This window comes from Drosophila elegans, unplaced genomic scaffold (assembly GCF_018152505.1).
Source record: "Drosophila elegans isolate 14027-0461.03 unplaced genomic scaffold, ASM1815250v1 contig_208, whole genome shotgun sequence".
In the NCBI taxonomy this organism is placed as follows: Eukaryota; Metazoa; Arthropoda; class Insecta; order Diptera; family Drosophilidae; genus Drosophila; species Drosophila elegans.
The window spans coordinates 13062313-13089744 of record NW_024545578.1 but is presented as its reverse complement, the minus strand read 5'-3'; the positions used below and the strand labels follow the sequence as shown (position 1 = coordinate 13089744).

At 39.8% G+C, this 27432-nt stretch overlaps 6 protein-coding genes across 14 annotated transcripts; 2 read left to right on the top strand and 4 right to left on the bottom strand.

Annotated features, from left to right (window-relative positions):
• The first annotated feature begins 113 nt into the window (after positions 1–113).
• Positions 114–5446, top strand: LOC108135643 (major facilitator superfamily domain-containing protein 6-A). Of its 2 annotated transcripts, XM_017256466.2 has the most exons (6): positions 115–679; positions 2148–2286; positions 2912–3743; positions 3847–4314; positions 4375–4561; positions 5336–5446. In XM_017256466.2, exons 1-6 carry the CDS (start codon positions 616–618, stop codon positions 5407–5409), a joined length of 1764 nt encoding a protein of 587 aa, XP_017111955.1. In that variant the 5' UTR covers positions 115–615; the 3' UTR covers positions 5410–5446. The 2 variants fall into 2 exon arrangements, with proteins under 2 accessions (XP_017111954.1, XP_017111955.1); XM_017256465.2 differs by lacking the exon at positions 5336–5446 and having other exon boundaries at positions 114–679; positions 4375–5081.
• Positions 5447–5577: 131 nt separating this feature from the next.
• LOC108135644 (biogenesis of lysosome-related organelles complex 1 subunit 6) lies at positions 5578–7517 on the bottom strand. 2 transcript variants are annotated; one of them, XM_017256467.2, is made up of 5 exons: positions 7418–7517; positions 7158–7358; positions 7020–7104; positions 6417–6503; positions 5578–6293 (listed from the first exon to the last, which is right to left on the bottom strand). In XM_017256467.2, the coding sequence occupies exons 1-5, from the start codon at positions 7441–7443 to the stop codon at positions 6198–6200; spliced, it is 495 nt and encodes a 164-aa protein (XP_017111956.1). In that variant the 5' UTR covers positions 7444–7517; the 3' UTR covers positions 5578–6197. The 2 variants fall into 2 exon arrangements, with proteins under 2 accessions (XP_017111956.1, XP_017111958.1); XM_017256469.2 differs by having other exon boundaries at positions 6186–6313.
• A 111-nt stretch (positions 7518–7628) lies between these two features.
• On the top strand, positions 7629–9801 carry LOC108135501. Its single transcript, XM_017256244.2, has 3 exons — positions 7629–7824; positions 7884–8403; positions 8461–9801. Exons 1-3 carry the CDS (start codon positions 7680–7682, stop codon positions 8594–8596), a joined length of 801 nt encoding a protein of 266 aa, XP_017111733.1. The 5' UTR covers positions 7629–7679; the 3' UTR covers positions 8597–9801.
• Positions 9802–10105: 304 nt separating this feature from the next.
• On the bottom strand, positions 10106–13394 carry LOC108135672 (2-(3-amino-3-carboxypropyl)histidine synthase subunit 1). 4 transcript variants are annotated; one of them, XM_017256507.2, is made up of 3 exons: positions 13283–13394; positions 11076–11844; positions 10106–11006 (listed from the first exon to the last, which is right to left on the bottom strand). In XM_017256507.2, the coding sequence occupies exons 2-3, from the start codon at positions 11838–11840 to the stop codon at positions 10407–10409; spliced, it is 1365 nt and encodes a 454-aa protein (XP_017111996.1). In that variant the 5' UTR covers positions 11841–11844; positions 13283–13394; the 3' UTR covers positions 10106–10406. The 4 variants fall into 4 exon arrangements, with proteins under 4 accessions (XP_017111996.1, XP_017111998.1, XP_017111997.1 ...); XM_017256509.2 differs by lacking the exon at positions 13283–13394 and adding an exon at positions 13052–13192; XM_017256508.2 differs by lacking the exon at positions 13283–13394 and adding an exon at positions 12724–12842.
• A 605-nt stretch (positions 13395–13999) lies between these two features.
• On the bottom strand, positions 14000–16363 carry LOC108135536 (dynein intermediate chain 3, ciliary). Of its 2 annotated transcripts, none has more exons than XM_041708153.1 (5): positions 15275–16363; positions 14716–14894; positions 14427–14664; positions 14149–14372; positions 14000–14070 (listed from the first exon to the last, which is right to left on the bottom strand). In XM_041708153.1, the coding sequence occupies exons 1-5, from the start codon at positions 16343–16345 to the stop codon at positions 14052–14054; spliced, it is 1731 nt and encodes a 576-aa protein (XP_041564087.1). In that variant the 5' UTR covers positions 16346–16363; the 3' UTR covers positions 14000–14051. The 2 variants fall into 2 exon arrangements, with proteins under 2 accessions (XP_041564087.1, XP_017111771.1); XM_017256282.2 differs by having other exon boundaries at positions 14014–14070; positions 14153–14372.
• Positions 16364–16686: 323 nt separating this feature from the next.
• Positions 16687–27204, bottom strand: LOC108135655 (F-box only protein 25). Of its 3 annotated transcripts, none has more exons than XM_017256485.2 (5): positions 26936–27204; positions 25759–26037; positions 18993–19282; positions 18745–18926; positions 16687–18447 (listed from the first exon to the last, which is right to left on the bottom strand). In XM_017256485.2, exons 2-5 carry the CDS (start codon positions 25863–25865, stop codon positions 17971–17973), a joined length of 1056 nt encoding a protein of 351 aa, XP_017111974.1. In that variant the 5' UTR covers positions 25866–26037; positions 26936–27204; the 3' UTR covers positions 16687–17970. The 3 variants fall into 3 exon arrangements, with proteins under 3 accessions (XP_017111974.1, XP_017111975.1, XP_017111976.1); XM_017256486.2 differs by having other exon boundaries at positions 27033–27204; XM_017256487.2 differs by lacking the exon at positions 26936–27204 and adding an exon at positions 26262–26279.
• Positions 27205–27432: the final 228 nt, after the last annotated feature.

Here is a 27432-nt window from a genome sequence, read left to right as displayed (position 1 = left end):
ATAACGCCTTCAATTTTATTTTAAATATTTCGCTGATTTCGATAAAGGTCGTGAGTCCCTGGCCAATCGATTGTCATCTCTAGCTCGACTATGTCCCATCCCTAGACCGTTTAATCAGCTGAGTCGGCGACTTACGTTTATTTTTAAGTTTATTTCAGCGGTGCTAATAAAACCGAGCATGGTTTTAATCTGATGGCACAACAAACGAAGCGCCAGCGGTTCCAATCAGAATCAGTCGTGTTTTGGATGCTCGTATAGCCGGACTGCCTCCAATTTCCGTGGATTGAATTTTGCGCTCTGTTAATTTAAGCTAAAAATGCGAGCACTTGCCAAGCGTTCTAATTACTCGACGAGCGAAATGTGTTGATTCTTCCAAAAACAAATATTGCCGATGCACCGAATTCCAATTGGAAGAGAAACGTGATCCCGGGTACACACACATGCATATAACGGCACCTGCATGCACACGAGTTTGCATGTGTGAGTTAAAAACACATGCTCTTTCTGCTTTTCTTTGCATTTTTTGTGAATGAACTGGAAAACGGGCGTATTTAGCACCGATAAAACGCAATTAGTATTGATCTTTTCGGCGCGGGTCAACGTAATTACGGCAAAATGAAGGCCACCATCGATAAGGAGCTGCTGCCCATGAAGGCGCACTACTTTCTATTCAATGCCGGTAAGTAACTCCCCCCGAACACACCCCCCAGAAATCCATTATTTTAAGTACCGCGCATCGCTTACATCAGCCGATAAGCTTTTCCCGTTTTTAGACGCACGCACGTGCCAAAGGTTAAATTATGTGTTACTAATGGCAAACTTTCGATCCCAGGTTTCGATTTCGTCACTCGAAACGCTTACATACATTACGTTCAGCGATAAGAAAGTAATAGAACAGAGAACATAGAACACACATAGAACACCAGCTGTACCGGACAGAAAGTCCAATAAACCAGCGATAAGCAAATGCAAGCCGAATCGGGCTACGATTCTCAGCAAATGATAGAGCTCTTAAATTGCTGGCTTTTGATTGCAAAACAAGCAATTTAATTAGGTTTAGATCTTGTAACCGTAGCTTTGCTAATAATTTCCCTATTTCTTATATGGATCTTTAAATAATTATGTTGTTAAATACTATTAAACTTTGAATTAAATTTTTTATAAAAGTAAATAATTTTAAAATATTAACTACCCAATTTATAAATTGCTTTGGTCATGGATAGCATATCCATCGAATAAAGAACAATTTTTTCTGAAGAATCACATATATTAATTAAACATTTTTTTGGTCTTATATAGGAATGGAAAATTCGAAACGGCAATGTCTGTGTTCTAATAAATTGAACACTTTATTTGAGTTAAGGCGGCATGGAAACCTAATTATACAATTTCCAATCTGACGTTTATTGGTGGAATTGACTCACATTTCATTTTTGTTTAGATCAGATAGGTCCAATTGCAATAAATCTTTTAGTTTTCATAATTATAGGGAACGAAACAAGATTTGTTCAAGACTTTTCGATTAAAATGGAACTTAATCAAAACAGTAAAGAAATCCTAATATTAAGAAAGTAATTTCTGTGCTGATGTTAGCTAGCACTTTGTCTATTTGCTTACTTTTATTGAGAGGATTATAATGTTATAAAGAAGGGCATTGTTGAAGATGCTAACACAAACGTGAGATAGGGATTTTCCAAAGTTGTTTATTCCATGACTAAACCGTTTTCAAAGTGACGAACGAGAGGCTCTCAACGCAATTTAATTTTAAATGTGGGCAAAGGTAAAGGTAAAGAAAATACATTTAGTGACAGCCCCAAATGGAACAGTGACCTGCCGCTCCCCGAAACTCATCAAAAGTTAAGACGTGCCGGCAGCCAAACCACTTTCAGCAATTAAAACTTACTTTTTCTTTCTTTTTCAATTAACAATAAGTTCTACTTCGAAGCGAGTAGACGATACCTAATTCCACTTGTTTGCGGTTGACTTTGCTTATCGGTGAGGGAGAAACACCCACTACTAGACATACATTTGTACTGATTGTCATGTTTAACTGCCCATATGCATATCTCCACCCACTCACTCACCCACTTATCAGCTCCAACGCATCTGTAAGATAATCAAGTGTTGTTTTCTGCTCTATTATCTAGGTACCGCTCCCGTCGTCCCCTTTATGCCGACTTTGGCCGGACAGCTGGGATACTCCCCCGCGGTTGTGGGCACCATGTACATGATTCTGCCCATCATCGGAATGCTGGCGAAGCCTCTTTTCGGCTACATTGCAGACCGGTAAGATAATCTAACTAATCTGTGTTAAGATTTTAGTCTCACGTGTTTTATTGTACTTACACAATCCTACTTTTATGGAGCTTGAAATTTCAAGACACGAACATTTTCCATATCTTATCATTGTATCACAGTTGTATTTTTAACCATCTGAAAATGTTTTCCCAGTTCCGAGAAACTTGATAAATTTTCTTTTAGTCAAATACAAGTTGATGTGCATTTGTTTATTTAAATTTAAAAAAGACAGAACAGTTTATTAACTGATTAAAACATTAGTTTTATTGGTCTTTAAATAAAGACTGCTTTAAATTAAGGGTCTATTATCGGTAAACTTAGCTTGATATTTCGATTGAATTAATATATCAATTAAAATAAATGCTCACTGCTCATACAATTACTTTTAGCTTTTTGATAGTTTAATGGTATGGCAAACCGATTAGTTAGATATTTTCGGCTATATTTTTGTGCTCACTTGCATACAATGATATAGAAAATAATTAAGTAATTTATATACAATTTATGTACTGAAGAGGAACATAATTTTGTTGGATAGTAAGTTAATTTAACCATTTTCCAAGTCACTGAAAGCAATCGATAATAATAAAATTACTTTTCCCTCCAATTGAAGGTACCACCGCCACAGATCGCTTTTCCTTGGGGGCCAAGTGCTCACGGGCATCGCCTTCTTCCTGATCATGTTCGTGCCGGGCATGGAGAAGCCGCTTCCCAAGGTGGAGTTCCACTGCCATGCGGGTGTCTCCAATGTGAGATTCTGCTCCGAGTACGGCGAGTGTGTCGAAAAGAATCTGGAGCAGTACTACGGAAATCGGTCGCTGGCGTGCCATCTGAACTGCGAGGCGCAGCCTTTCATGTGGGACATTGTGTGCCAGGACTGGTTGCACAACAAGACGGACAACTGCGCCGCCAATCGCACCAACTCCCACATGGATTTTGGAACCGGCATCAACATGCAGGACATCGTGGACGACAAGCGCTGCATGTTCTTCATGGTGCCCCATGACCGAGGCCAGATTGCGGGCCAGAATGTCACGTTCAATTGTCCGGCGAGCAAGGAGTACTTCAAAGCCAATTGCACCATGGACTGCCAAGAGGACTACCTCAAGGAGCAGCTGGCGGAGAGTGCGGTGATCAACACCAGCAGTGCCATGTCCATGCCGCAATTCTGGTTGTTCTTCGGCCTGCTCATCTTCAGCTGGATCGGCATGGCGGTGGTGGTCAGCATCGGAGACGCCATCTGCTTTGGCATCCTGGGGGATCGTCATCACCTGTACGGCAAGCAGCGCCTGTGCGGCTCCCTTGGCTGGGGTGTGTTCGCCCTGTTGGCCGGCGTCCTTGTGGACCACATGTCCGTGGGAGAGGTGGACAAGAACTACACGGCCGTTTTCTGGATGGCTCTGATTATCATGGGATTCGATGTGTTCGCCTCATCCAAGCTGAGGGTGAGTATATTAAAGATTATTCAAAAAGGAACCCATAAACAGCTTAAGCTTAAGCTTAAGTTTTTATCAACCGACTTTATTATTGCCATATTTTATTTTCCAGCACACACAGACACATTTGTCTTCCAACATTTTGAAGGATGTTGGTCAGATGTTCCTCTCGCTGCGCTGCGTCATTTTCTTTCTGTGGTGCGTGGCCATTGGACTTGGAACTGCTCTGATCTGGAACTTCCTGTTCATCTATCTAGAGCAGCTAGACAAGGCGTTCGAGGGATGCGACAGCTCGATTAAGACTTTGGAGGGATTAGTCATGGGGATCCAGTGCTTCGGCGGCGAGCTTCCCTTCTTCTTTCTATCCGGTTGGATCCTCAAGAAGATTGGGCATATAAACGCCATGAGTATGGTGCTTTTCGGTTTTGGAGTGAGATTTATTCTGTACTCGATGCTGCAGAACCCCTGGTACATCCTGCCCATCGAACTGATGAATGGGGTGACCTTCGGGCTGTTTTATGCCACAATGGCCTCCTATGCGAGCATTGTGGCACCGCCTGGAACTGAGGCTACCATGCAGGTGGGTTGTATAACTTTAAGCAGGAGAAACAATTATTTCATTTATGTTTTCTCGATGCAGAGTTTGGTTGGAGCGATTTTCGAGGGTGTTGGTGTGTCCATGGGCAGCCTGATTGGAGGACTGCTCTTTGAGTCTGTCACCGCACGCACCACCTTTGAGATCTTTGGAATAGGCGCCTTCATTATCTTCGTGATTCACGTGTCCATTCAACTATACCTGCAGCGCAGCACCAACATTGACGAAAATGGTAAGGGTAGGGTCACTTCCGCCTCCGCCACAGCCTCAGCCACTGCATCCTTGGAGACAGCCAAGCCTAAAAATACTGACGATAAAGATAGAGACGGGTTCCGTGAAGTCGACTTGAGTTGATCCTCCCTTCACAATTTTTTTAAACTCTTTTTGTATGGAAGCATTTTCAATAACTTTAGAAAAAGGCTAGTTTCATGAATTTAAAATAGTATTAACATACTAAAGTACAGTGTAGATAGATACAACCCCTGTATGGCAATGGTGCTTAAAATGCCATAAACCATAAAATCGATATATATACCACTTCTCACGTCTGCCATAGTTTTTATTATAGACTGTTTGACGATTGACTACAGATAGCAGACATAAATGGCTCAAAGTGAATTTAATATACTACCCCCTGATTAAGTAAACTTTAATAAGTTTTTGAATACATATCAGAGACGATGATAATCTTAGCCATATTATTTCTTTTTTATTTAATTTAAATGTACATAAGTGAACTGAATTAAAAAAAAATAAAATGAGTGTTTATATCGCCGAAAGCTTTTAATACTTACAAATAATCGATTTAAGTGGAAACGTATAAATTGATAAAATTAAACTAAATGTTGGTTCTTTTTTATTTAAATTACAAAACTTTATTGAAATTTTAGTTTGTATTCGTATTTGGGGGAATTCTCAAACGCCCAACTCAATGCGTTAATTTATTTATTTATTGATTTTAAAAATTATACTAAAATGTTTGACTAACCCTTCTGAATATTTTTAGGCACTGTCAAGTATTTCGCACCGACAGATGCAATGCACATGCTGAATGATCAGGAGTATAGTAGAGTTAGCTAAATTTGGTTTGACCGCATCACCACCCACACCACCAAACACCAACATTCACCAACGAACCAGCAACAGCAGCAGCTACAAGAGGCCTCGCTTCTACTGTTCAACTGAATGCTGCACTTCAACATCTTTATACTCTCGAAGCGCATGTTGAATCGGTGTACTATTACCTACTACCTGTATTGTAAACGTGCTTTATTTAAGTAGTAACTTATGCTAGTAACCCCACACTCCCACACATTGCCACCTATGTACGTGCATGCCGCGTAGGCGAATCTCTTCCTCATTTACCTTTGAATTCAATTTGAGAATTTAATTATTTGTAGAATTCCAAGCGCAGCAGGTTGTTTGCATGTCAATTGTAGTTTATATAAGCCGCTGCCTCAGCGCTGTGATTGTTCAACTATTGTTTCTCCACACCATCTTAATGTTACACTTACGTATTTGTATATTTATAAATAACATTTGTAGCTAAGTGTATTGTAGCCATTGGATATCCTTACTCCGAGTGCATGTGGCTCCATTTTTCTGCAAAATCTCTTAAGTATTTACTTAACTATACACAATATACAATGTAATGCTTTCCGACTTATCGCAGGCATACAAAAGCAAACTCTTATAACATATACAATTATTATTATTACTTATGTATCCAAATAGTTTAACTTTTGTTCAACTGTTATCTGTGTTAAGTTGTTAGCTAGTTGTTAACGGAAATCCCAATGTAAATGCGCCTTTACAGAGTGCAGAGGCTTGTAAAATCCGAGATCTGGTGAAGATCCGACCCAGTGCGTCTACTGACTGCCGATGAGGGACTCCTCGTGCTGTTGCCTGTCGATTTTCCGCTGGTAGTCACGCTGCTTGCAGGCCGCCACGTTTGCGGCTCGTTTCTGTAATCAGCAATTTATAGCTAATAAACGTTTTAATCAACATTGGGTTTTATTTTTGATTACTTTCTTTACTGTTTTATTATCTGTTTCGTTTCTTCCTAAACCATTTAAATCATTTCTCACCTTTAACTCCTTGGTTCGCTGGTAGACGCCCTGCATTTCTTTCTTGATCTTTGTCAATTTTTCCTTGTATCGCTTCACATCACTCATCTACATAAATGGAAATGATAATAAAGCCAGTTACTTTGTATTTTATAAGGGCCGTTACTTTTTTGTTTTTCTTAAGATTAGATTGTGATCAAAGACATTTAATGGCACCCACTGATAAGATTTGTAACCAACCTCAGCTGCGGTTCCTTACATTAAAGCCTTTGTCATGGTATTGTGCCTAGTTGCTTTAAAATATTTATTGTAACATCGACATGAAACTGATGTGTTGAGTAAAGCTTTGATCATACCTGATAAATTCGTGTATATTGGACAATTATGGTTCCTGATCAAGGTGTTTATTTTTCTATTATAAATATTGGTATTGTTAAAATCTTTAGTCTACTTTAATTAAAAATAAATTATTACAAAATAATGATATTTTTAAGCATCAAAGCTTCTTTTGGAAAACAAGATCTTAGGGAACTGTATCTAGAAATCAGCGATGTCAGGAGAAAGTGGTACAATCTTGAGTACTTATCGTGATTTTATAAATCTTTAGGAAGTCTATAGGCTTACCATGTCGTTCAGTTTGGCCACTTCGCTGCAGTCCAGTTTGTATTTCTCCTTGGACAAGTCAATGTATATTTTGTTTTGCCTTCCACTAAAAATTAGTTAATCATGAAGTGATCTTGGATTCCGAACCAAAGTACCTACATTAACTCCCTGAGCTGTCCACGGACATGTTCTAAAGGGGGTTCCGCTATTTGGAGTACCCCGGCGGATAATTGCAAGGCGGCTAGACTGCCCATGACATCCTGATCCTTGGAGGAGCAACAAGTTTCCGCATCCCGTTTTGGATTTCCATTAGAACTGGAGGATGATTGAACTGACTGTTCGGGGAGCTCGTTGAGGACGCTAAGTGGTAAAATTTTATGAGTTATACATTTAATAAATCACAGTTTTATTCTATTTACCTATTTATATTGCTGCTCTTCAACATAGTAAGTAAAATTTGCCACGAAAATCAAAACAAACCAATGAGAGATTAAAACTGAAGAGCAGCTGATTATTCAGTGTTGGAAATCGCGCAATTAAGTTGTTTAAAAAACAACAAATTACTGGCCGGATAAAGCTATCCATTATCCGTCTAACCAAGTTTCAAACCATTTTAGTCGTGACGCTTAACACAGTGCAAACAGCTGTTTGCTTACTTTTCAATTAATAATTTTATATTAAATGCGCTGTGCTGTAAATAATTGCGGAAATAATAATCGCAGCTCGAATAGAAAGAAATGGCGATACTTTCATTTCCCCAAAGGAGAGCAACTCCTTCAACAATGGATAGATTTCTGCCAGCGGGATAGAATAAACACCGCTACAGGTCAATAATATTGACCAACAACTGTGTACAAAAAGTAAACAATTATTATTTTTTAACAGCCTGCATATGCAATGAGCATTTTGCACCTGAGGACTTTGAGCGGAATATGCAGTTTGAACTTGGCTTCACCCGGAAAAATCCAACAAAACTTAAGTCCGGCTCATTTCCTAGTGTAAATAGACCCCAAAAGGTGGTCAAAGAAAAGCGTGGGAAAACCAAAAAACAATGTACAAATGTTTCTTCGAAGATCTCCAACAGCGTCACCGAATTCTTCCAGCAAGAACCACAATTTTCAAATACCCAAGAAACCATAGAAATCCAACTATGTGAAATTGCTAAAGATTATGAGGAATTGGAGGAAAGTTCCTCCAGCGTTTACAATGAAATTGTAGAACTGATCGGTGAATCTGGAAGAAGTACCTCCTCCCAACAATCTAAAGATGACGACAGTCTTCAAGATCACAGGCATTTGGAAGTAGAGATTCTGGATCCCCTAAATCCGCAATCGAATGCCAAGGACCATGTCGAGATAATTGATTCGGAAGGCGACAACTATGTAAAGCACTTGGAACATGAAGTGTAAGATGTTTTTATTATAAAATGTTAAATATTTTGTTAAAATTTGAATACCCCCAGGTGTTCCCTAAAACGCGAGGTATTTTTTCTCAAAGACGAACGCAAAAAGCTAATGGAAGAAATTCGAAATCTCAAGGCAACTATTCAAAGATCAGAAGTCCAAAAAAGTCTGGAAAGAAACTTGAACTCTATTTGAAAAGCAGCATCGTAAAAATATTTGGGGTGTTTGAGCATCTCTTCAAATTGTGTTAATATTTATTAGAGGAATCCCTAGGATTTAAATTCATATAGAACACGACAAGAATGGAATTTTTATGACAAGAAAATGTCCATTCTGAAATAGAAAGACTGTTCAGATGAATGCGACAAAACACAAATCCTTGAAATCTTAAAATCTTGACTGACTATATATTAAAATTGTAATGCTGAATATTTTTCTGTTGATTTATAAATATTTCGCATAAATTGTGTCATATTGTTAGGAATAACTAAATTAATTGATTTTTTTTCTTGCTTAATAATTTTTCATTTGTAAAGTCTTTTTAGTATACATATATTTAGACATTTAGTTAAAGAACAAATAAAATTAAAATTAAATTAATTTACATATGGCGTGCAGATGCCAAGTCTTTGGTAAAATTTCGGAATCAATTTTTGCTACCTACTTACGCACACCTTTTCTCCTTTCTACAAACTTAAGCACTTTCCACAAATCAGCGGGTACTCAAAATATTTTCAAGGAGTTCGTGTTTAAATTTCCAGGAAATTTTTGGGTAATCGCGGTGCGGCAATTTTCGCCAAGGTCAAAGTCATTAGAGCAGGCAAAATATCCCTTATCTTATCCTGCAATATTCCCTATTTTGCCTACCTGGAGGAGTATAAAAACCAGTGGTCGACTGGAAGTCGACCTGCACTGCAAGCGATGTCCTCCGATCGACAACATCCATCTGGCGGAGCTCCACGGATTCGTCGCTGGATCTTTGAAAGACCTGAGGATCAGATGACAGGACCTTCGAATTAAGCACACTCTGGGCCCAACTACAAAATTTCAAACATTCATCGCTTGCAGTGTCAGCAAATTAGCCGAATTTAGACAATTGTATTGTATTGTAAATTCTAGTTAATTCTATAGATCAATTGTAAATGTTAGTTAATATCCTATTCAATTGTATATACATATACAACAAAATTGTATATATGTCATCAAATTGTATATATGTAACTAGCTAGCCAATTTAATCTAAGTAGTGCATTTGTATATAAAAACCTTATGAAATTTTTAGACAATTCAATAGACCCAATGTATAAACAACCAAATTATAGCCAAATATTTAGAAAAATTATAGCGCAAATTTTAGTCCAATTGTATATAATTTAGAAAACATTTTAAAGAAATTGTAAATATTTTAAATATACGTGATATTCTTGCAATAAAATAAAATTTACAAAACGAAGAAAAAGAATCGGTTCTTATTCCCAAAAACTGATAAATTAAATTTTAATCTTGCAAAAGGAAAATGAATAGCTATAGGAATTCTTTATCAAGCACATAATTAAATCATTTTTATATTTTCATATAATAACTATAATATAGGTTAAAAATTATTCCCAACTTCACACTTTGGCCACCGAAGAAAAACGAATTTTAAACATGTAGGTTTGAATAAAATATATCTAAAATGCCTTTTTGTATTTAAATACTCAATTGGTCTTTTGAAACATTATTTAATGTTATATATATTGTGTACATTGTTGCTGTTACTATAACAATTGCATCTCTGTTGAAAAAATAGCTAGTAACTAAGCTAAAGATCGATATTGCGAACGTAGAAATCATAAAACTATGTGTGATGAACACAAAAATTACCTAAAAGTAAGAACTTAAAAACCAAATTTGTACTAACTAAATTAGTATTTAAGCATTATATTTGGGCAGACGACCATGGCTGATCGCTTGAGATGGAGGGCTCTGTGGGCAGTTGAATGCGAGTCAGATAAGATCCCCTCTATCCTTTTTTGAAGTCGAGAAGATCGTCCAGAGCCGCCGCCTTCCCGGAATCATCCTTCTCCAGTTCCGCCCGCGTGCAACGGCCACAGCAATCGGCCGATGGTTTGTTCTCGCATTCTCCCAGCGCTGGTGGCTTGAAGTTGGGTGTCCAGGGTCCCAGGCTGCCACTGGCATAGAAGTCCATCGGATAGGCATTGTTGCGTGGCGACGAGTTGTGTGGCGTCCACTCGACATCGCCCAATACCACGGACAGTTCGTAGGGATTCAACAGCGGTTGGCTGAAGGCGGATCCCCAGTCGATCGAAAGTCGCGGGCAGGCAATCTGCACGAAGGCGTCAATGTCCGCAAAGAGTGCCAGTTTCTGGGGGAAGATCTCGGACAGTAACAGCGTGGTAGTCTCAATGCCCTTGGCGTGCAGTCGCTTCTCCAAAAATCGATGCACCCTGGAACTGCCCTGTCTTCCGAGTGTTCCCAGTATGATGCCGATGCGGCGGGCCTTCTTAGCCCGCTGTACAGCATCCAGGCGAAGATTCTGCATGGCCGTGTGGTCATACTGCTCTATGGTAAACTTTTTCTCATACGGATCGTATTTGTAGGCCTGAAAGGGTAAAAGAAAAATGTAAGTAAATTCACTAGATTTTTAAAACTCTTTTAAAGAGGTAATTACCTTTAGCAGCGGGTTGGCAATCATTGCGGATTCCAGGTGGAAACGCCCGTCTCCCAGATAAATGATCATCTTAGTCGTCTCTGGCAGCTGCGGCGATGTGCAGCCGAGAATCTCTCCGGGACTAAGTGGCTTGGCCTGGGGAACTATCACATCGTAGCCGGCAGCCTTTAGTTCCGTGGATGCAGCCTGCAGTGTGGTCACGAACTGTATGGTGCTGACCAAAGCTATCTGGCCCACCTCCGGGCGGAAGTTTAGCTTAACGGAGTCCAGGAAGTGCAGAGGATCGATTTTAATGTCCACGAAAATGTACAGCACCTTGATGCCGCACGTCTGATCCACGGGTATGAGGCAGCTGTGGCCGTAGTGCACCAGCAGATCCGCTCCCAGTGCCTTGGCAGTATAGTCGTCCACGCAGCAGGCACCGTAGGTCACATCGCCCATGATGACGGTATCCGCGCTGGTGAATCGCTCCACGATGTCGCTGATGACCATGGCGTACATCAGCAGGCCCTCCGGCAGTTGCAGCGCCACGCGCTTGGCCTTCATCTCTCTTATCCGCCAGATGGTCTTGTGCATCTCGAAGTTGTAGTTCGAGGGCAGGCGGTCTACGGCCTGCTGCAGCAGTGGATCATCGAGCAGCTCCTGCGGAATCCGATTAATCCTCGCCTTCGGCTTGAATACCTTCTTCGGTCTGGCCCGGACCACCACCACATCGGTGCTCTCGCTGGTTGGGAGATTGCTGCTCGGTTGGATCACGTCCAACATGGTGCTGGAAAAGTATAGAGTCAAATGTAGGAAATTAGAATTAGTTCAGTAAATAAAAAGAGTTTTATTTAATTTTTTAAGACGAAAGTACCTTGATCGAAATTGTTTTGCTGGGTTTGGTTGTTTTGTTTATATTTGATAGCTTCAAAAACAATAAAATTGGGACATAAATTTGAAATGCTCCTCTATAATTAATTGTTTATAATCTATAACTTATATTTTAGATTTTATGAAACCCTTTCAGTATTGGTAATCAACATAATCTTAGTAAATCTTTAAATTTAATACGCAATAGTAATAATCTACCAAAAAATAAACGAGACATGTTAAGGTCAAGACTGTTTTGATTATTATAAAACTTGGATTTGGATTTCCATTTTTTTGTGTGGTGATAGCTTCAGCAAATAAACAATAAACAAAGAGGCCGACAGTGTATTGTATCTGGCGTACGTGACTGCTGAATGGAATGGGATGACGGGGGACCGGCCCCCTTGCATTTGAACAAGAGTCACCCGGAAAAGCAAAACCCGAATTCTTATAATTAACCCAGGTGGATGAATCACTTAGTTGGCGGCCCCACCTTGGGGATATACCTTCCAACCGATACTTTCAAATCGGACCGGTTCCAAGGTCTGAATTAACAATTGGCAATAAAAAAAAAGCAGAACAAACTGCTGTTTTTGTTAACTTTTTTTTGTTATTCTTTACTTAATGTTAATAGTAGGAGTGAAACTATGTAGGTAATGTGAATTTTTAATAGGATGTTTCTTCACGGAAATAAATATTAATTCAGAACACAGCACTGTCAAACTATATTTAAAACTAAAACAAACACATATTATCGTTTAAAGACATTTGTTGATTTAGATGGCCTTTGTCTTACCCGTGGTATTTGCTTGGTTAACAAAACAACTACTATTTAAATATAATACAGAAACCGCGAGATTGGAATCGTTCGATACCTTTATCAGTTGGACGTCAGACGCTGTCTGAATTTCAGGGGTTGCGTTTTGCGTTTGGCTGCTGCACAGAAACAACATAGAAATTGGTCAGTGAACTTTCCGTTTGTGTTGCGCCATTGATAACTGTTTCTGAGTCACGTAGGCCACACACCGTGCAACACGGAACGGGTTACTTTTACTACCTGACCTGACCTTACTTACTGCCCGACTCTAAATAGTCGAATGCTATACAGATCGTTTATAGCTTACCATGACTTTAACACCAAATCAACAATTTGCGTTTGCAATAACTATTATATCACTGGCACAGATAATGATTCGCCCCTAACACTTTAATTTGCTGCTAAGTGTAAATCTGGCACGTTTCACTAGCAGCACAGCTGATGAGAAATTGTTGCTTGCCTTACGTTTCTGTATAATACTGCCAATTGTTTTTAATTGTAAAAGTGGTCCACCTTGCTTTGTTTATACTTTACTTACAATTTCAGATTTTTAGTCCTCTGTTATAAAGGTTTTAATAATTTCTGCTCAATCCCGCGTGTGAATGTCGAATGGCAACAGCTGATTGGTCTCAGTAGCTCGTGAACTTGTGAACAGTGCTGCCACTTAAGCAATTTCGTAGCTATTTCTGGCTACTTTCAAATTTGCAACTTTTATTATCTTATTCTTAATTCTTAATCTTATTAGCTACAAATCAAGCAGTTTTTATTTTTTCTTTAGAAGTTGTTCAACATGTTTTACAAAACAAGGCATTTTTTATTTCTGCCTTTTTTATATTATTGATTATTTGTTCAAACAACGATTAATATTGGTTCACAAAGATATCGGAAGTAGTATACAACTCAGTGGCTTAACAGCTATGGACTACACAGACACCGAACTTGGAGATTTTGGCAGCACTGCTTGTGAACCACAATTGGAACTGGAACTGGTTGAAAACGGAATCAGTTGCACCCAGCACTGAAACTTAAGTGTTGCAAAACGATGGAGGTTTTCAAAATTCAAATTTATTTAATAGTACTTTTCCACTTGACAATTTAAAAATTCATTAGGCTGACGTTTTTATTGTACTTACATACATGCAACTAGGCGCACTTTTCAAGCAGAGTTGGTTGTAATTTGTATCATCAGGTAATTTATATTTATTTCAAATACATATGTACATCTACAACATGATTAATACATTTTACAGGAAAACGCTACCATTCCATCGGAGATTTAGGGCTTTGAGCTCTCTGCCTCGGACACATCAGCCTCCTCCGCATCCTCTGTAATTGAAATGATGTTGCAAAAATAAGTGGAAATTCCCGGAAAAAGGTAAGAAACTAAAAACCCCTTTCGTTCACCTACGCTTTCCGCCGGGCAGTCGCCGTTGGCGTTCCTGTTCCACTGCCGCATGGTATTCTGCGGCGGCCTGTTCGCAGGCTCCCTCGAACGGAGCCATATTGATCTTGCCGTTGAGCATCATGTTGTCCGCCTGATCCTGACCATGATTGGCCTTCACCTTCAGCTTACTCTCCCGGGACTTGGCCTCCAGGATCTTCTCGCGACGGTTCTCCCGCTCGAACATCTACGGTGGGTATATTGGATTACTTATTGGATTGGATTGTTAACTCATTCTTACAGCAGTTAGCAGAGGCTTGTCGTTCTTGGCCGACATCACCATATTGTCGGAGACCTCGATGAGAAAGGTGGCTCCCAACTGGCTGCCACAACTGACGAACTTGCCGTTCTCGTTTGTCCGGACACAGTAGAGCGGCTCATCACACACCTTGACCGTGAGGACAGGCTCGTTTTGCTGCTGGAGCAGATCCCACGTGTCCATGACCCCATCCATGCGGGTGATGAAGAACTGCGATACCCTGGACATAAAGTTTTGTAAGTATAATGATTTGCCAAAAATAAGCACCCACTTGGTGTAGCTCCAGGCCCCATCGGTCAGCATGGAGCTGCTGCTCTTGGTCCAAATGATGGAGCTCTCCCGGCAATCCTCCGACCAAATACGGGCACACCAGTCGCCCACGGTGAGGAAGTTCTTCACAAAGGCCGGATTCCGGGTGATGGCATACACCGGGCCCAGGTGGCACATCATCTGTGGGAGGGGGCAAATCATTAGGACCTAATCAGCTTACACTGGTAAAAAAAATCGAAGACAATCCAAATATATCAAACTCAATTTCAATATTTTTCGCTGTAACTTTCAGCCATTTCCGTTTTAATATGTTTTAATTTTTTAAGTTTTATTTGAGTATTTTTTACGGAATGGATTTTAACATTGTAAGCCATATAATATTGGAAGCTTTAAAATCTAAAATATAATATAGTTTCAATATAAGTTCAAATATATTAGTACTAAATCATACATATGACTGTCCAATATACTTAAATCCTAAACAAAATAGTTTATAAAAATATAATATAATTTAATATATTTACCATTTTTACCATTTTTATCAGTGTATAGAAACTTACCCGTATCTGAATTTTTTCCGTAGGCGTCTTGCCCTTGCGATTGCAGGAGAAGAGCATTCCCATCTCCGTGCCGGCCATAAACCGTGTGGGTATGGTGGTTTCATACTCCAGCACCGAAATGCCGTACGATCGCGACAAATCCTGGTCGTCACTCTTTACCGGATCCATGAGCAGGCGGTCCAGTGGCTCAGTGAGCTTCCTGGTGTCCCACCACAGCACCTGACCATCGGAGCCGCCGGAGAAGAACTCGGTGCCACTTTTTGAGTTGTTCCACAGCACCGAGTTGACCGGATCCCGGTGGCACACCTCCCGTTCGCTGATCATCACCGGATGCTTGCCGTGCCGCGTATCCCAGGCGGCCACCTGGCCATTGTACATGCCGCTGACCAGACTGGTCGGATCCTTCTGGTTGTACTCCAGACAGACGCAGGGAACCTTCGGCTCCAGGGTGAGAAAGGGCTCGTTGGGGTTCTCCACCTCCCAGATGTACGAGTTGCACTTCTGGTTGGACTTGTCGCCCTGGAACCGCATGTCGCAGTGGCTGACGGCCATCTTGATGCCGCCATCCGGCGACCAGGACAGATGCTTCACCGGCACCTTGACGGGATTGGGATCGCGATAAACGTTGACCGTCCGCGACTTGCACGGTTCGGGCAGCGGGGCGGGATCGAGATTCTCAAAATAGTTCTCATAGATGTTGACCGCATTGTTCTGATGGATATAGTGCTCCATCGGCTTGGTGAGATTCATCACCTGCGTGATGTAATTCTCGTCCTTCTCGATTTTCCGCTTGTACCGCACCGTCTGCTCCGGATCGTGCATGTTGATGTCCTTGGGCCATCCGCCCTCATTGTGTGTGATCCCCGAGCTCTTGTACGTGGCCCTTTCCGTGTTGGCCACACTCAGCGAGGTCTGTCCGGCATATTGCGTCACCCGGTCCACGGGGTTCTGCAGGATGTAGTTCTTGACCAGCTCCGGATTGGAGTTCTCGCTGAACACCACCTCATCCTTGTCCTCGAATGTGACGCGTGCTCCAAAGGAGCGTCGCTCCTTCTTAAATGTATATTCCATTTTTGGCAAAAACCAACTACTCTTTCGTATCGCTTCAATAAATGTAAGGAATAATTTTTGGATGATTGATTTTGTCCATGGCAACTGACTGTTTGGTCAATATATTCAAGATGCATTTGGGGGCCTTGCGGTAAAGTATATAAATATTTATGTGGCATAATTATAATACTAATTTCAATAATTATAATACTAATTATAAATTTAAGTAAATTTAATAATAGCTTAGTAAAGCATTATGAGATTTTAAAATAATGTTGCCTTTAAGTTTCTTATACAATCAAAAGTTGTATGCATTTATAATATACAAACCCAAGACATTTCTCCCAATGAAACAATTCGAATGATCCACAGATATTTGCAAGTTTATTTTAAACATAAAATGAGAGACTTATTTCGCGTAGAAATATTTGCAAACAAATTGATTGAGAATGCTAAAACGTTCGTACTTACAATAGTAATAGTTGTAGTAAAATTAATGTGATCGAATTGGTATTTTACAGGGAAATCATGAGGCTTGGATCTGGATTTCCACTAACGGGTATCTATACACATTAACATTAGCTATATGTCTGCTCTGTTTCATCAAGCACGGAGTTATCAGGCATCAAAAAGGGTTTTGGTTTGGTTTTGGGAAATACTTGCCAATACTTCCGATCTGCCTTAGGGTTGGGATTAATGTGTTCTTAAAATCGCTTGAAGATTTGTTATCGTTTGTTAGGTAGGTGTATTCGTTTCTAGCTTTGCTTCCTGCAACATCACATGATTTCTACTTGGAACTACAGATCGAATTCGGATCGCACTGGGCACGGGGTTAACTGGAGCTGGAGCTGGTTTGATTTGTATTTGATTTGATTTCGTTGGAACTTAAATTAAGATTTAGCACCAAAAGCAGCTGATATACGTAAAAGAAACTACACTTAAACCCTACAATAGATCGTTCAAAAGTCATGCATAAAAGTGTATTGCTCGTTTGTCTTAAAATGAACAAATCGTTAATTATACATATATACTGGTACATTAAAAATAGTTTCTCGACACACGTTTTGCAATAATCAGTTTGACAAAATACAATCGCTTATTCTCGTCTTGTGGCAGTTCGTTTTGCGTGTCCTTAATAAGTCTATAACCACTCCGAACTCAAAGATTAGCGACCCAAAATTGGACCCTGGCAACTGACACGCGAGTCGATAAATACATATGTATGTCTACACAACTAATAGTAATCTTCGGACCTGCACAGACTGTGGTTCAAACGTAGATGAGGCAACAATACAACAAGTTGGCAAAGAACTGAACTAGAATCTGAACCTTAACCTTGACCTGGTAATCTGTGTAACCTGGCTATCTGGCTACCTGGACTAACTGCAAACCAATAGAAACGAGCCTGGCGATTTACGTACATACATACATGTGGTTATAGATTAGGGATTTCTTTATCACTTTGCTTTTTCTGATCCTCCTATCCTCTTCTCTTCTATTCTCTTCTCTTCTCTTATCCTCTCTCCAAGGGTAAAACTTTAACACACGCATAAAGACTTTCACAATCAGCCTATCCCATCCACTCCATAAAAATACTTTCGATCTATCTCTATCTCTATCTCTCTCCCTTGGTCCGATCCACCGGCTTACAACGAGAAGTACTTGAGAAACTGGGCCGGGGGGACGGGCTGGGCCAGGGCCAACTGTCCGCCGGCCTCCTCCAGGCGCTGCTTGTAGTCCGGACTCTGGTCAACGATGCACGGATGCCCGTCCGAGGGCCAAAATAGGCAGCAGCAGGAGCGGCACAGGGCCAGCACCTCGGCGAACTGGTAGTCATCGTTAACGCCGTAGGTGCGGCGCAGTTGGTGGTAGATCTGCTTCCAGTCCTTGATCTCGCCCATCTGCTTGAACTTGTCCAGGTCGAGGATGGTGTGGATCTGGCGCTGGTTGAAGTGGAAGCGGGTCAGCTCGCGCCAGATGCGCTGCTCGGAGACCAGCTTGGCCATGGTCTCCCAGGCCTCGGCGGCCGACTCCAGGTCCCGATGGTCGGCAATGCACAGGATGATCTCCCGCACACACTCCTCCGGCAGCTCGTGCAGCTTGGGCTTGGCCTCTGGATCGGGCTGAAAAGAAAGAGGTTGTGATGAGTAGGGAACTTGGAAATAATATCAGGTACACATAATATATATATATATATATATATATATATATATATATATAATATGTATCAGGGGCACAGCTTGCTGTGTCAAAGAAACAGTTATTGTGCTTAATAGAAACCTGCTCCAACTTAATCTTTTTATATTTTAATCATAATTAAATAGGTTTCTCTAATGGAAACCCTCGTAAATTTTATTAAATTATTTTTAATTGAGGTTTCTGCAATTCCCATATTATGCTTTATAGATTATACCCCTTACCTCTCGGATTTCGATTTGGCTGGCGACACGCTGGATGCGCTTGATGGTGGCCATATGCTCCTTCCACAGGTAGGTGCTGCCCAGGGGCTTGCCCCAGCACTTCTGGTTCTCCTGGCTGACGATGTGCTCCAACTTCAGGGCCAGGCCACGCAGCACATTCGGATGCTGCTGACTGTCATTCACTAGGGTAATTAAACGCTATTATTAGACACTGTTTAGTGAGGATTAGAATATACAAGATCATTTACCATGCGACGCCACCTCCTCGACCATTTGGAGGAGCTGGCGCTGGGCACTGCCCGGCAGACTGGCGATGCCCTTGTTGGACACGAGTAGAAGGAAGGCGCAGATGTAGTGGAACCTCTTGCGGTCCCGCACCGATCGCCGAAAATCCAGACGCTTTACAGCCTCGCTGAGACCATTGAACCCGGCTATTTCTCTGGTGCACCGGATGGTGATGTGGTAATGCGGTGGCATCACCGCGTCATCCTCCGAACTGTCGCTGTCCTGGTAGCTGCTACTCCCCTCCGAGTGGTGCCTACAATAAGTACAAAAAAATATTTAAAGTGTCATAAATTAAAGATCGGGTAATATAAGTAAGAGGATTTAACAAAGTTCAAATTAAGTGATATCAAAAGGATAATTTCCTTCAGCTAATCTACGATTTTTTGTGATCTCAAACTTTATGTATAATACATTAATAACTTTAATTCTGTTTTTAAAGAAATATCATTTCATCCTGAGCCATTTTAAATTGTTTTGTGAAACGTAAATAGCCTTGTTGTTTTTCGCACAGTGTAGGGCCAGATAATCCATTGCCAATGCAACATTTCGGAAGTGATTCGGTCCAGCTGTATGACACTGCACTCAACTTGGGGGATTAACCTGTTTGGCCAGTTGTGTGTTATGCCAACTCTTGGACTGCAATTGCAGCTACCATTTGGATTTGGCTGCTTACAAGTGTTAAACGCTTGCGAGTCGCTTTTCCTGAGGCGGAAGCTCTCCAATTTCCCACCATCTGATCTCAGGCTCTGTCCGGTTATTAAATTAAGCAATTCGGAGAGAAGGAAACCCAGCCGAGTGTCAAGTTTTTAGCCATGTTTAATGCAATTACAAGTGCTGGGTCGCGTAATTTGTGAAATTGTACACATTTGCAATTCAATTTCGAACGAAGCTAGGTGTCATTTGGGCAGGCAAGAGGAAATAGAAATGTTTAGCAGATGGCTATCTTTTGTACATAAGCTTTACTAGTCTTGGATCATCAGATAAATTGTGAGTTTATGAAAATCACACATCTATGGAACCAAATTGGTGGAATGAGTAAATAAATTGCAGCAAGTGTAATAGATATTTTTTCTATGATGTGCTTAAAGACTTTTCAAGACACTTCCAACATAAAATGGCATTAAGCAAAAGTGAAACCCATTAACGACCTTGAAAATCGACATTTGCAGCGTTTGAAAGATGTGCAAAAAAACCCCGGGCTAAGAAAATGGTAATTACCAGGCAATTATGGGGGAAAACTTCAATTAGACAAAGTGCAGTTGGCCCAAGAGACGAGCACAGTTTGACCCAGTTTGGGGAAAATCAAAAACAATTTAAAGGCAACCAAGGACAGGACGTGTCCTCGTCGAATCGTCCACAACCGCAAATGGTCAAGGCGCATCGATTTGGTTGGCGGGGTTATTCAGGTATTTATCCTGGGCATGGGTGTCTCGTCCTTCGCGAAAGCAGAGTAAATCTAATTCTGACCCAGAATTGGGTCCGTAATCAGTGGTAATCCACTCACGGTCCCAACAGGAGCTGCAAAAGATGCTCCAAGGAGAGCAGCCATCAAAGACAGGACAGGAAAGTGGGGGGAACGCGGAACGAGAAACTGGAAAAGAAAACGCACAAAAGCTCCTCCAATGCGCCCCCAGCTGAGCAAGTCGAGAGTCGAGAGTCGAGAACCGTTGTTGGCCTGCTGCAAACTAGGTCACCGCTTTTATTGGCCACCACTTCGTATACGTAATGTAGAATAGTTCATGTGCATTGTACTGCCATGTGTTGCTGCTATGATATGTTATTATTATGGTTTTCTTTTTAGTTTTGGGTTTGCATTTCGCATTTAATTTGAGATTTTCAGAAAAAGAAAACTGTTTTACAAATGCATTTAGGACTAGTTTTGAATTCAAAACGTATGCAGTTGGGTAAGTTTATCTGAAGAAAAATGTTTATGGAATTTTTTTATTTCATTTAAGTGAAATAAGGAGATGCATTTAAGACCAGTTAAAAATGTGTATGACCTTGTTTATTAATAAAATAAGTCGTTCCAAAACTTAGAAATTTGTTTAACCTTAAGAACTGCCAAATAAAATGTAATTAAATCAGTGAGTAATTTACCTTTAATCATAATTTGTTAAAGGATGTCTCATACATAAATAGATGAAGATACGCACAACAAACTCAACTGTTTATTGTCATTGATAAAGATAACTCCAAAATGACTGAATCGAATCGCATTGCTCAGAGTAGATAAAAGAAACAAAGAAATCAGACCATCCCAGCCAACACTTTATTATTGCAATTTTCAACGCCAATTATTGTGTTTTGATTATTATTATTTTTGCTTTCCATTTTCTAGCTCGAAATTCATGATGTTGTCGCTGGCTGTGTTTTAGGTAAATGTGCAATTATCTGCGGATCTGTATAAAAATAGCTGACGCGAACAATGAAATTGTTGCGCTTGTGTTCGGACTGCGGCTCTTGCTCCCTGGATCCCTCCTCCTCCGGAGATCTCTGGATCTCCGAATCGGATGGAAAACTCCGGCCCTGCCCACAGCCATCATCCAATCCAGCCAACAGACCATGCCGCGGCCGACGACCACGTGAATCATATAAATCACTCAACGACGTCACCATCAAGCGTTCGTTTACCTTTCTCCAAGCGAATTAAACAAATGAATCGGAGTGCGGGGCCCTTCTTTTTGACTGGCAGGCGCAGCGGGAAAAACTTCGAGTTGCAGCGGAAAATCGCTTTTCTATTTATACGCTTGTGACCTTTTTCCACATAAATAATTGGAAATGGAGTTGAGGACCAGCAAAGGAGCCAGAAAGCGTTTCGAATATTTCTAATTTTAGAAGATATTGGAAGTGATCACATATATGTGAGATACTCGCTTCTCATTACGAATGAAAATCTTTGGTTGCAAAAGGTATAACTAGGCAAGTCAGCATGTGTCTTGGTTGCATGGAAAGGAAATAAAATAAATAAAACTACTTAATTAGTTTAAATTGCCGGATTATCTTATTTAAGATATAAAGCAAGATAGAAAACTTTTCTTGTATTTCAACTTTGAATATCATTAAAATTTTGTCTATTAAGATTGTCTATCTGTTAAATTTCATGCTAACTAGTATTAGCATTAGAATATGAAAAAAAATGTTATTGGAAACCAACATATATTTAAAAAAAAAAATAAGAAAGTTTAAAAATACCACCAGCTTTATATGTTTTATAAAATCTATAAAATTATACCTCTAAATAAAGTCTAACCTTAAATGGTTACGTTTTTATAAATTTTGTTTAAAATACAAATTTTTCGGCGCAAATTCATCAATTACTTTTAGGCAACCACAAACAAACGAGTGTATTTTATATTTATTACACTCATATGAAAAGCTATTTTCCGCGACCTCATCTATCTTGATACAGTGGAAAATAAAAAAAGAAAAAGAGTGCCGAAGACGGGAAGGAAAATCGATCAAAAAGCGGGCGGGCGATCGTTGGTCCGCAGATGTGCAGCGAAGAGTGCAGTGAAAGTGGGTCCAATTCCGACTCCAACTCCGACTTCGACTTCGACATCGACTTGGAGTCCAAGTAGTCGGCACGTCCGCGGGTGCACTTTGGATTCGCTTTTCCATGCAATCTGGCATTTCTAATTATTATTTTGAGGCATTATCTAATGGGTTCAGTGCCGAGCGACGGCCATTTGAATTTTTAATTGACCAGAAAGAAAGTTGGGTAATGCTCAAAAGCGAGTGCTTAGCATAGTTACGAAATGGACACGCAAGTTTGGCGATAAACCGGGTAAAAACGCTTTACAATCGCTAGGAAAACCATATTGTAACACAATTTATGGATTTCGAGGAAATTCAGTCACGTCAGTCAGACTAATACGTATGCTCCACTTCCCACAACACAATGTTCAAAAAAAAAGTTAGAAATGAATTTGTAATTTTTAAAATTGCGGCGCAATTTGAACGTTTCATAACCGAAACCCTGGATTGCTGACTAGAAGGCAATGCAACACCAATTGATTTTGACCTCTTAAAATTCGTGTGTTATTTTTAAGATAGGCCGTGGAGTTACATAAGACAGAACATCGTAAAAAATTCGAACCGAACGCACACGCGGAAGATGTCAGGGAAAAATAGACAGAACTTAAAGTGCACTTTTGACAAGTCATAAAGAACGCACCAAATCCATGGAAGGGGCGCTTATTTTTAGCATTTCGAGTAGTCGTAAATGGGAAAAATGCGGAAATAGCGCCACTCATGATCTACTCGGGCAGGAATATACATTTGGGGTCAAAATAAAAACACTGTAATGTAAGCCTTGCTCTTCTTTGATGTTTTAGTGTATTCTAAATAGTTACTAAAATTAAAACAAACTCACATGTAAATCTAAAAAATTATATGTAACAAATGTTTCAAAAACAATATATTTAATTTTAAACATTTTTTACATTTGAAAGATTTACAGATTTTATTTTCTGATATATTATTTTGACCGCAGCTGTACGATAAATGTGGTCCCCAAAAACTTGAAAGAATTCTAAAATAAGAAATAGAACATAGGTAGGCACCAAAATGCATATTAAGCACCATTGAAGTACCTTTAGACGGCTAGACGGGGAAATATCAGCCTTGGGAACTTGGAAAACCCCAAAGGAACATTTACTATATGTATACGTGGGCTAACCATGCAATTACAAACCGTAGGCGTTAAACTCGGTCAAGTTTAGGCCAAAGTATGGGATGATTGTAAGAGAGAGCTTGCAACGGCACCAAAAGCTCAAGGTTCCGCACCGCCCACTTTCGACCTCCCAACTCCCTTTTTCCATTCAACTTCCGCATCGAATCGATTGGGTATATGTCAGTCATCAAATTAGTATTTTCAATAAATATATGAATATTGGAAATCCAACATCTTGTCAAATGAAAAACAAATTAATGTTTAAAATTCAATATTATAATAAACTAGTTGAATATGAAGTGCGCAATTAAATATTATATTTGTAAAGACCTTGAAAGTCTGTCTCTCTTATATAGAGTGCAATTTTCTTTTAAAATTGGACTGTACATATATAATTTTATTATAATTTTTACGAACTTAAACAACGTGAAGCATGAAAATCATTGGCTTTTTGCATGCTCCGTTTTCACTCTCACCATTCATTGTCTTAATGTTTGAAAAACTTTTTGTTCCACTTGCAATTTCCAATTGCATTCGAGCGAACAATAGCAATCAATCAAATGAGCAATCGATCAGATGGCAGAGATACAACCCAGCCAACCCAACTGCCCAAGGCACCAATCGAGATACGGAAATCGCTGGAACTTCTGCTACTTTCACACAGCCATTTGAAGTGACTCACCGGATCAATCGAAGCAGACCTGTAATCACTAGACCCAATGACACTTTAAATAAATTAAGATATACCAATGCGATTTGAGGTACTTTAAGTGTGCCTCTTCATGGGAATCAAATACATCGGATTTGTTGTCACACATTTGATGGTGTTTTACTGCCTGGGGCTTAAATTTAAGCAACCATCGGTTCGAAGCCAACGAAGGGAAGTGGGCTCCATTGTCTGGGCCACAACAATTATTCGTCGCTTCGCTTTGGCCAAATTCAATGGCACCACTGGGCATTGAACATAAAAGCGAGTCTATAACTGAATGATTTAAAGATTTCGGCAGTGAAACTGTTAGACGCAGCGACGATTTAAATTCAAATGTTATCTTTAAAGTTTAACGGCATGAAAGCCTATTAAATATAAGCCTATATGTACCTTGTATATATATTAATATAAATAAATATAGAAATACTAAAAAATTATAAAAAGGGGTCGAGGCCGAATAAATTATAGGCCAATTGTTATCTTAGCCGATAAGATTTCTGCAAGTAGGTTTTGCAAGCACAACCTTTTTTCCTGCGAAAACGTAAACATTTCAAAATGGAAATTTAGCTATCAATTACGATACGGAAGTCTGGTCATTGCTCTAGACTATTTTTTGCTAATGGAAACGTGACTTGAAACTATGACTAACCAAATGCCACAACAAATTCAGTACGATTAAGATTATTCATATACATACGTATTTTTTCTATTACCTCCTTCTGAACTTAATAATAGTGCGATAAATAAATCATAACTTGACTGATTTGAGCTGTAATTGTTTTTCAAAGCATTTGCCTAGATAATGTTTATTTTGTAAAACTATCTTATCGCACTTGCAGTTAAACAACGTAATTTTTGAATTGGATGACTAAAAGATAACCAACAGCAACAGAAGTCCATATATGTAAGGTGCGAAAAACGAAGCTGCAGTTATTGTTAAATCATAAAGGTATTGTTTGCTTACAATCGAACCTTACAGTCAAACCTCTATATAAAAATATCGTAAATCTTTTCTGCATGCATAAATAAAACCCATGAAATCAATCAATTTAGCTATCAGCAATTTGCTTTGGTTCTCAACAATAAAGTACGCAATTAAATGCGTTTTACTTTCCCATATGAGAAACAAAATTGTGTAAATAAAAGTAAGGCAATTTTGAAGTGATTTTTTTTTGTCATTATTTCTTTCGTCGAATAGGACTACATAAAAACGCCTTCAAATTTATATTGTCAGATGTGCGTCTCATTCAACAGCATTCACAGAAATTAAAATAATTTTGTCATCGAAAATCAAAGGTCTTTTGTGAAAAGTTGCGTGTTTGCCGATAAGAAAATGGGGTAAACTTACCGCTTCCGCTTGCCTCCGCACTCGAGCACCTTGGAGCGCTCCCAGCCGCCTTCGGTTTTGATCCAAGTTTCCCCCGGAGACCGAAAATCTTTCGAAATAAACGCCATCTTTTACGGAACTGGATTCGGAATACGGTTGCTTTTGTCTTCTTGCACTAATTGCTGAACGATCGCTTTATTGTTTTCTTTATTCGCGTGAGATTGTAGATTTGTATTGTTTGTTTACTGTTTTTTTTTACTGTTTAAGCGGACGGCGGTTGACGAAACGCGTTTGATTTAGCTGCAAGAGGGAATTTCATAATTAATTGCAATTTTCACGTGCCATAGAGCAACAAAGGAATGCCTTTTTTCGATCGATTCAAATGTTTTAATGGCAATTGTAAATACAAAAATTAGAGACGAAAATATTTTAGAAAATACGAATACAACATTTAGCAAAAATTATTTGCAAAAATTATTTTATGTCTCAAACTTTAAAAAGAAATATCTGAAATAAAATAAAACCTTAAGTCCTAGGAATTCAGAATAGTTTTGAAAACTTGTAAACGTATTTAGTACACACTTAAATGATTTCGATTTCAATGTTGCTTTGTTTTAGAATATGGTTCTTTAGTTAAGTTTGGTTTATTTAGTTTACTAAACACAACACCTCTTTGCTTATTAGTAAAATATAAAATAATCCATTTCAGTGTTTCCATTTTGCCTCTACATTCAAAACCCAATCAGGGTATAAGAAAATGTAATTGTCTAATGAGAATCTGGCAAAGCCTTTGAATAGAAACCAAACCAAAACAAAACAAAAACAAAAGTTAGTCCAAATAGGGTAAAAACAAGTGGAGAGCGAGAGCGTGAGAGAGAAAATGAGAGCGCGAGAGGGAGGGCTCCACGACCAGCTGTTGGGTTTCCATGCTCGATGGGGGAGGGGGCGTTGGGGGCCGCGGGGGCTGCGGAGTGTTGTGGCCCCTCTCTTTCTGGGGCTCTGGCTCTGTTTCGTCCGTAGGTACACAGCTGATTTCTGCAATTACGCGTTTGTTTTGCCTTTGTTGTTATTGGCCGTAAAATTTTCAGAGCAGTTTCCCAAACACGCAACCGAATATTTGTACTTTCATTTCCGCATTTCAAAGTCAACGCCGTGGCTATGGCTACCACATAATATCTACGAATCACAATAAACTCACAATTCTTCGTACTCAGGTGAAATTGGACCACGTTCTGGAATTGCGGAAAACGCAGTTTTCCCCCAAGCTCTAATTACGCACTTTGCAGGGCAATTACCGATAAATTGCTGTGACTGACTTGCAGGCAAGTAATGGCGCACTCTGCCTGGAAAAACGTTTTCCGCTGCCGCACGACGCACTCGAGCCACCAACGAAAGTGAACTGCCAATTCCGCAGGGCCCCAAATAGAGGAAAACTAAACTAAGCACTCGTTGTAACGGACGCAAACGCGCAGCTTGATTTAGAGTGACCGCCGAGGCGGGCGCCAAAAAATACCACGCACGGTTGGCGTTGCCATCTGATATTCCTAGCCGTCCAGAGCTGCCGGATGTAGCGTTTGAGATCATGTTGATTTTCAAAAATTCTATTACTTATTATTTACTTTTGTTTTATTTTATATGTTTAACAAGTGGAACTGGATACATCCTTTCGAAGCAAAGTTGACTTTTGACTCTGTC

Bases quoted from the DNA above. Each gene is read 5' to 3' on its own strand.
- LOC108135672 (XM_017256507.2), bottom strand. From the start codon at position 11,840: ATGTTGGACGTGATCCAACCGAGCAGCAATCTCCCAACCAGCGAGAGC. The intron at 11,007-11,075 runs GTAATTACCTCT...TTACCCTTTCAG, and splicing joins TTGCCAACCCGCTGCTAAAG to GCCTACAAATACGATCCGTA.
- LOC108135501 (XM_017256244.2), top strand. From the start codon at position 7,680: ATGCGCTGTGCTGTAAATAATTGCGGAAATAATAATCGCAGCTCGAAT. The intron at 7,825-7,883 runs GTCAATAATATT...ATTTTTTAACAG, and splicing joins TAGAATAAACACCGCTACAG to CCTGCATATGCAATGAGCAT. The intron at 8,404-8,460 runs GTAAGATGTTTT...GAATACCCCCAG, and splicing joins AAGCACTTGGAACATGAAGT to GTGTTCCCTAAAACGCGAGG.
- LOC108135655 (XM_017256485.2), bottom strand. From the start codon at position 25,865: ATGGCGTTTATTTCGAAAGATTTTCGGTCTCCGGGGGAAACTTGGATC. The intron at 19,283-25,758 runs GTAAGTTTACCC...TACTTATTGTAG, and splicing joins TGCGGAGGCAAGCGGAAGCG to GCACCACTCGGAGGGGAGTA. The intron at 18,448-18,744 runs GTAAGGGGTATA...CTTTCTTTTCAG, and splicing joins GCCAAATCGAAATCCGAGAG to CCCGATCCAGAGGCCAAGCC.
- LOC108135536 (XM_017256282.2), bottom strand. From the start codon at position 16,345: ATGGAATATACATTTAAGAAGGAGCGACGCTCCTTTGGAGCACGCGTC. The intron at 14,665-14,715 runs GTGGGTGCTTAT...CTTTATGTCCAG, and splicing joins GGGGCCTGGAGCTACACCAA to GGTATCGCAGTTCTTCATCA. The intron at 14,071-14,152 runs GTAGGTGAACGA...TTTCAATTACAG, and splicing joins GCGACTGCCCGGCGGAAAGC to AGGATGCGGAGGAGGCTGAT.
- LOC108135643 (XM_017256465.2), top strand. From the start codon at position 616: ATGAAGGCCACCATCGATAAGGAGCTGCTGCCCATGAAGGCGCACTAC. The intron at 680-2,147 runs GTAAGTAACTCC...TCTATTATCTAG, and splicing joins CTACTTTCTATTCAATGCCG to GTACCGCTCCCGTCGTCCCC. The intron at 3,744-3,846 runs GTGAGTATATTA...TTTATTTTCCAG, and splicing joins TCGCCTCATCCAAGCTGAGG to CACACACAGACACATTTGTC.
- LOC108135644 (XM_017256467.2), bottom strand. From the start codon at position 7,443: ATGTTGAAGAGCAGCAATATAAATAG. The intron at 7,359-7,417 runs GTAAATAGAATA...TTTACCACTTAG, and splicing joins AAGAGCAGCAATATAAATAG to CGTCCTCAACGAGCTCCCCG. The intron at 7,105-7,157 runs GTAGGTACTTTG...ACTAATTTTTAG, and splicing joins GGACAGCTCAGGGAGTTAAT to TGGAAGGCAAAACAAAATAT.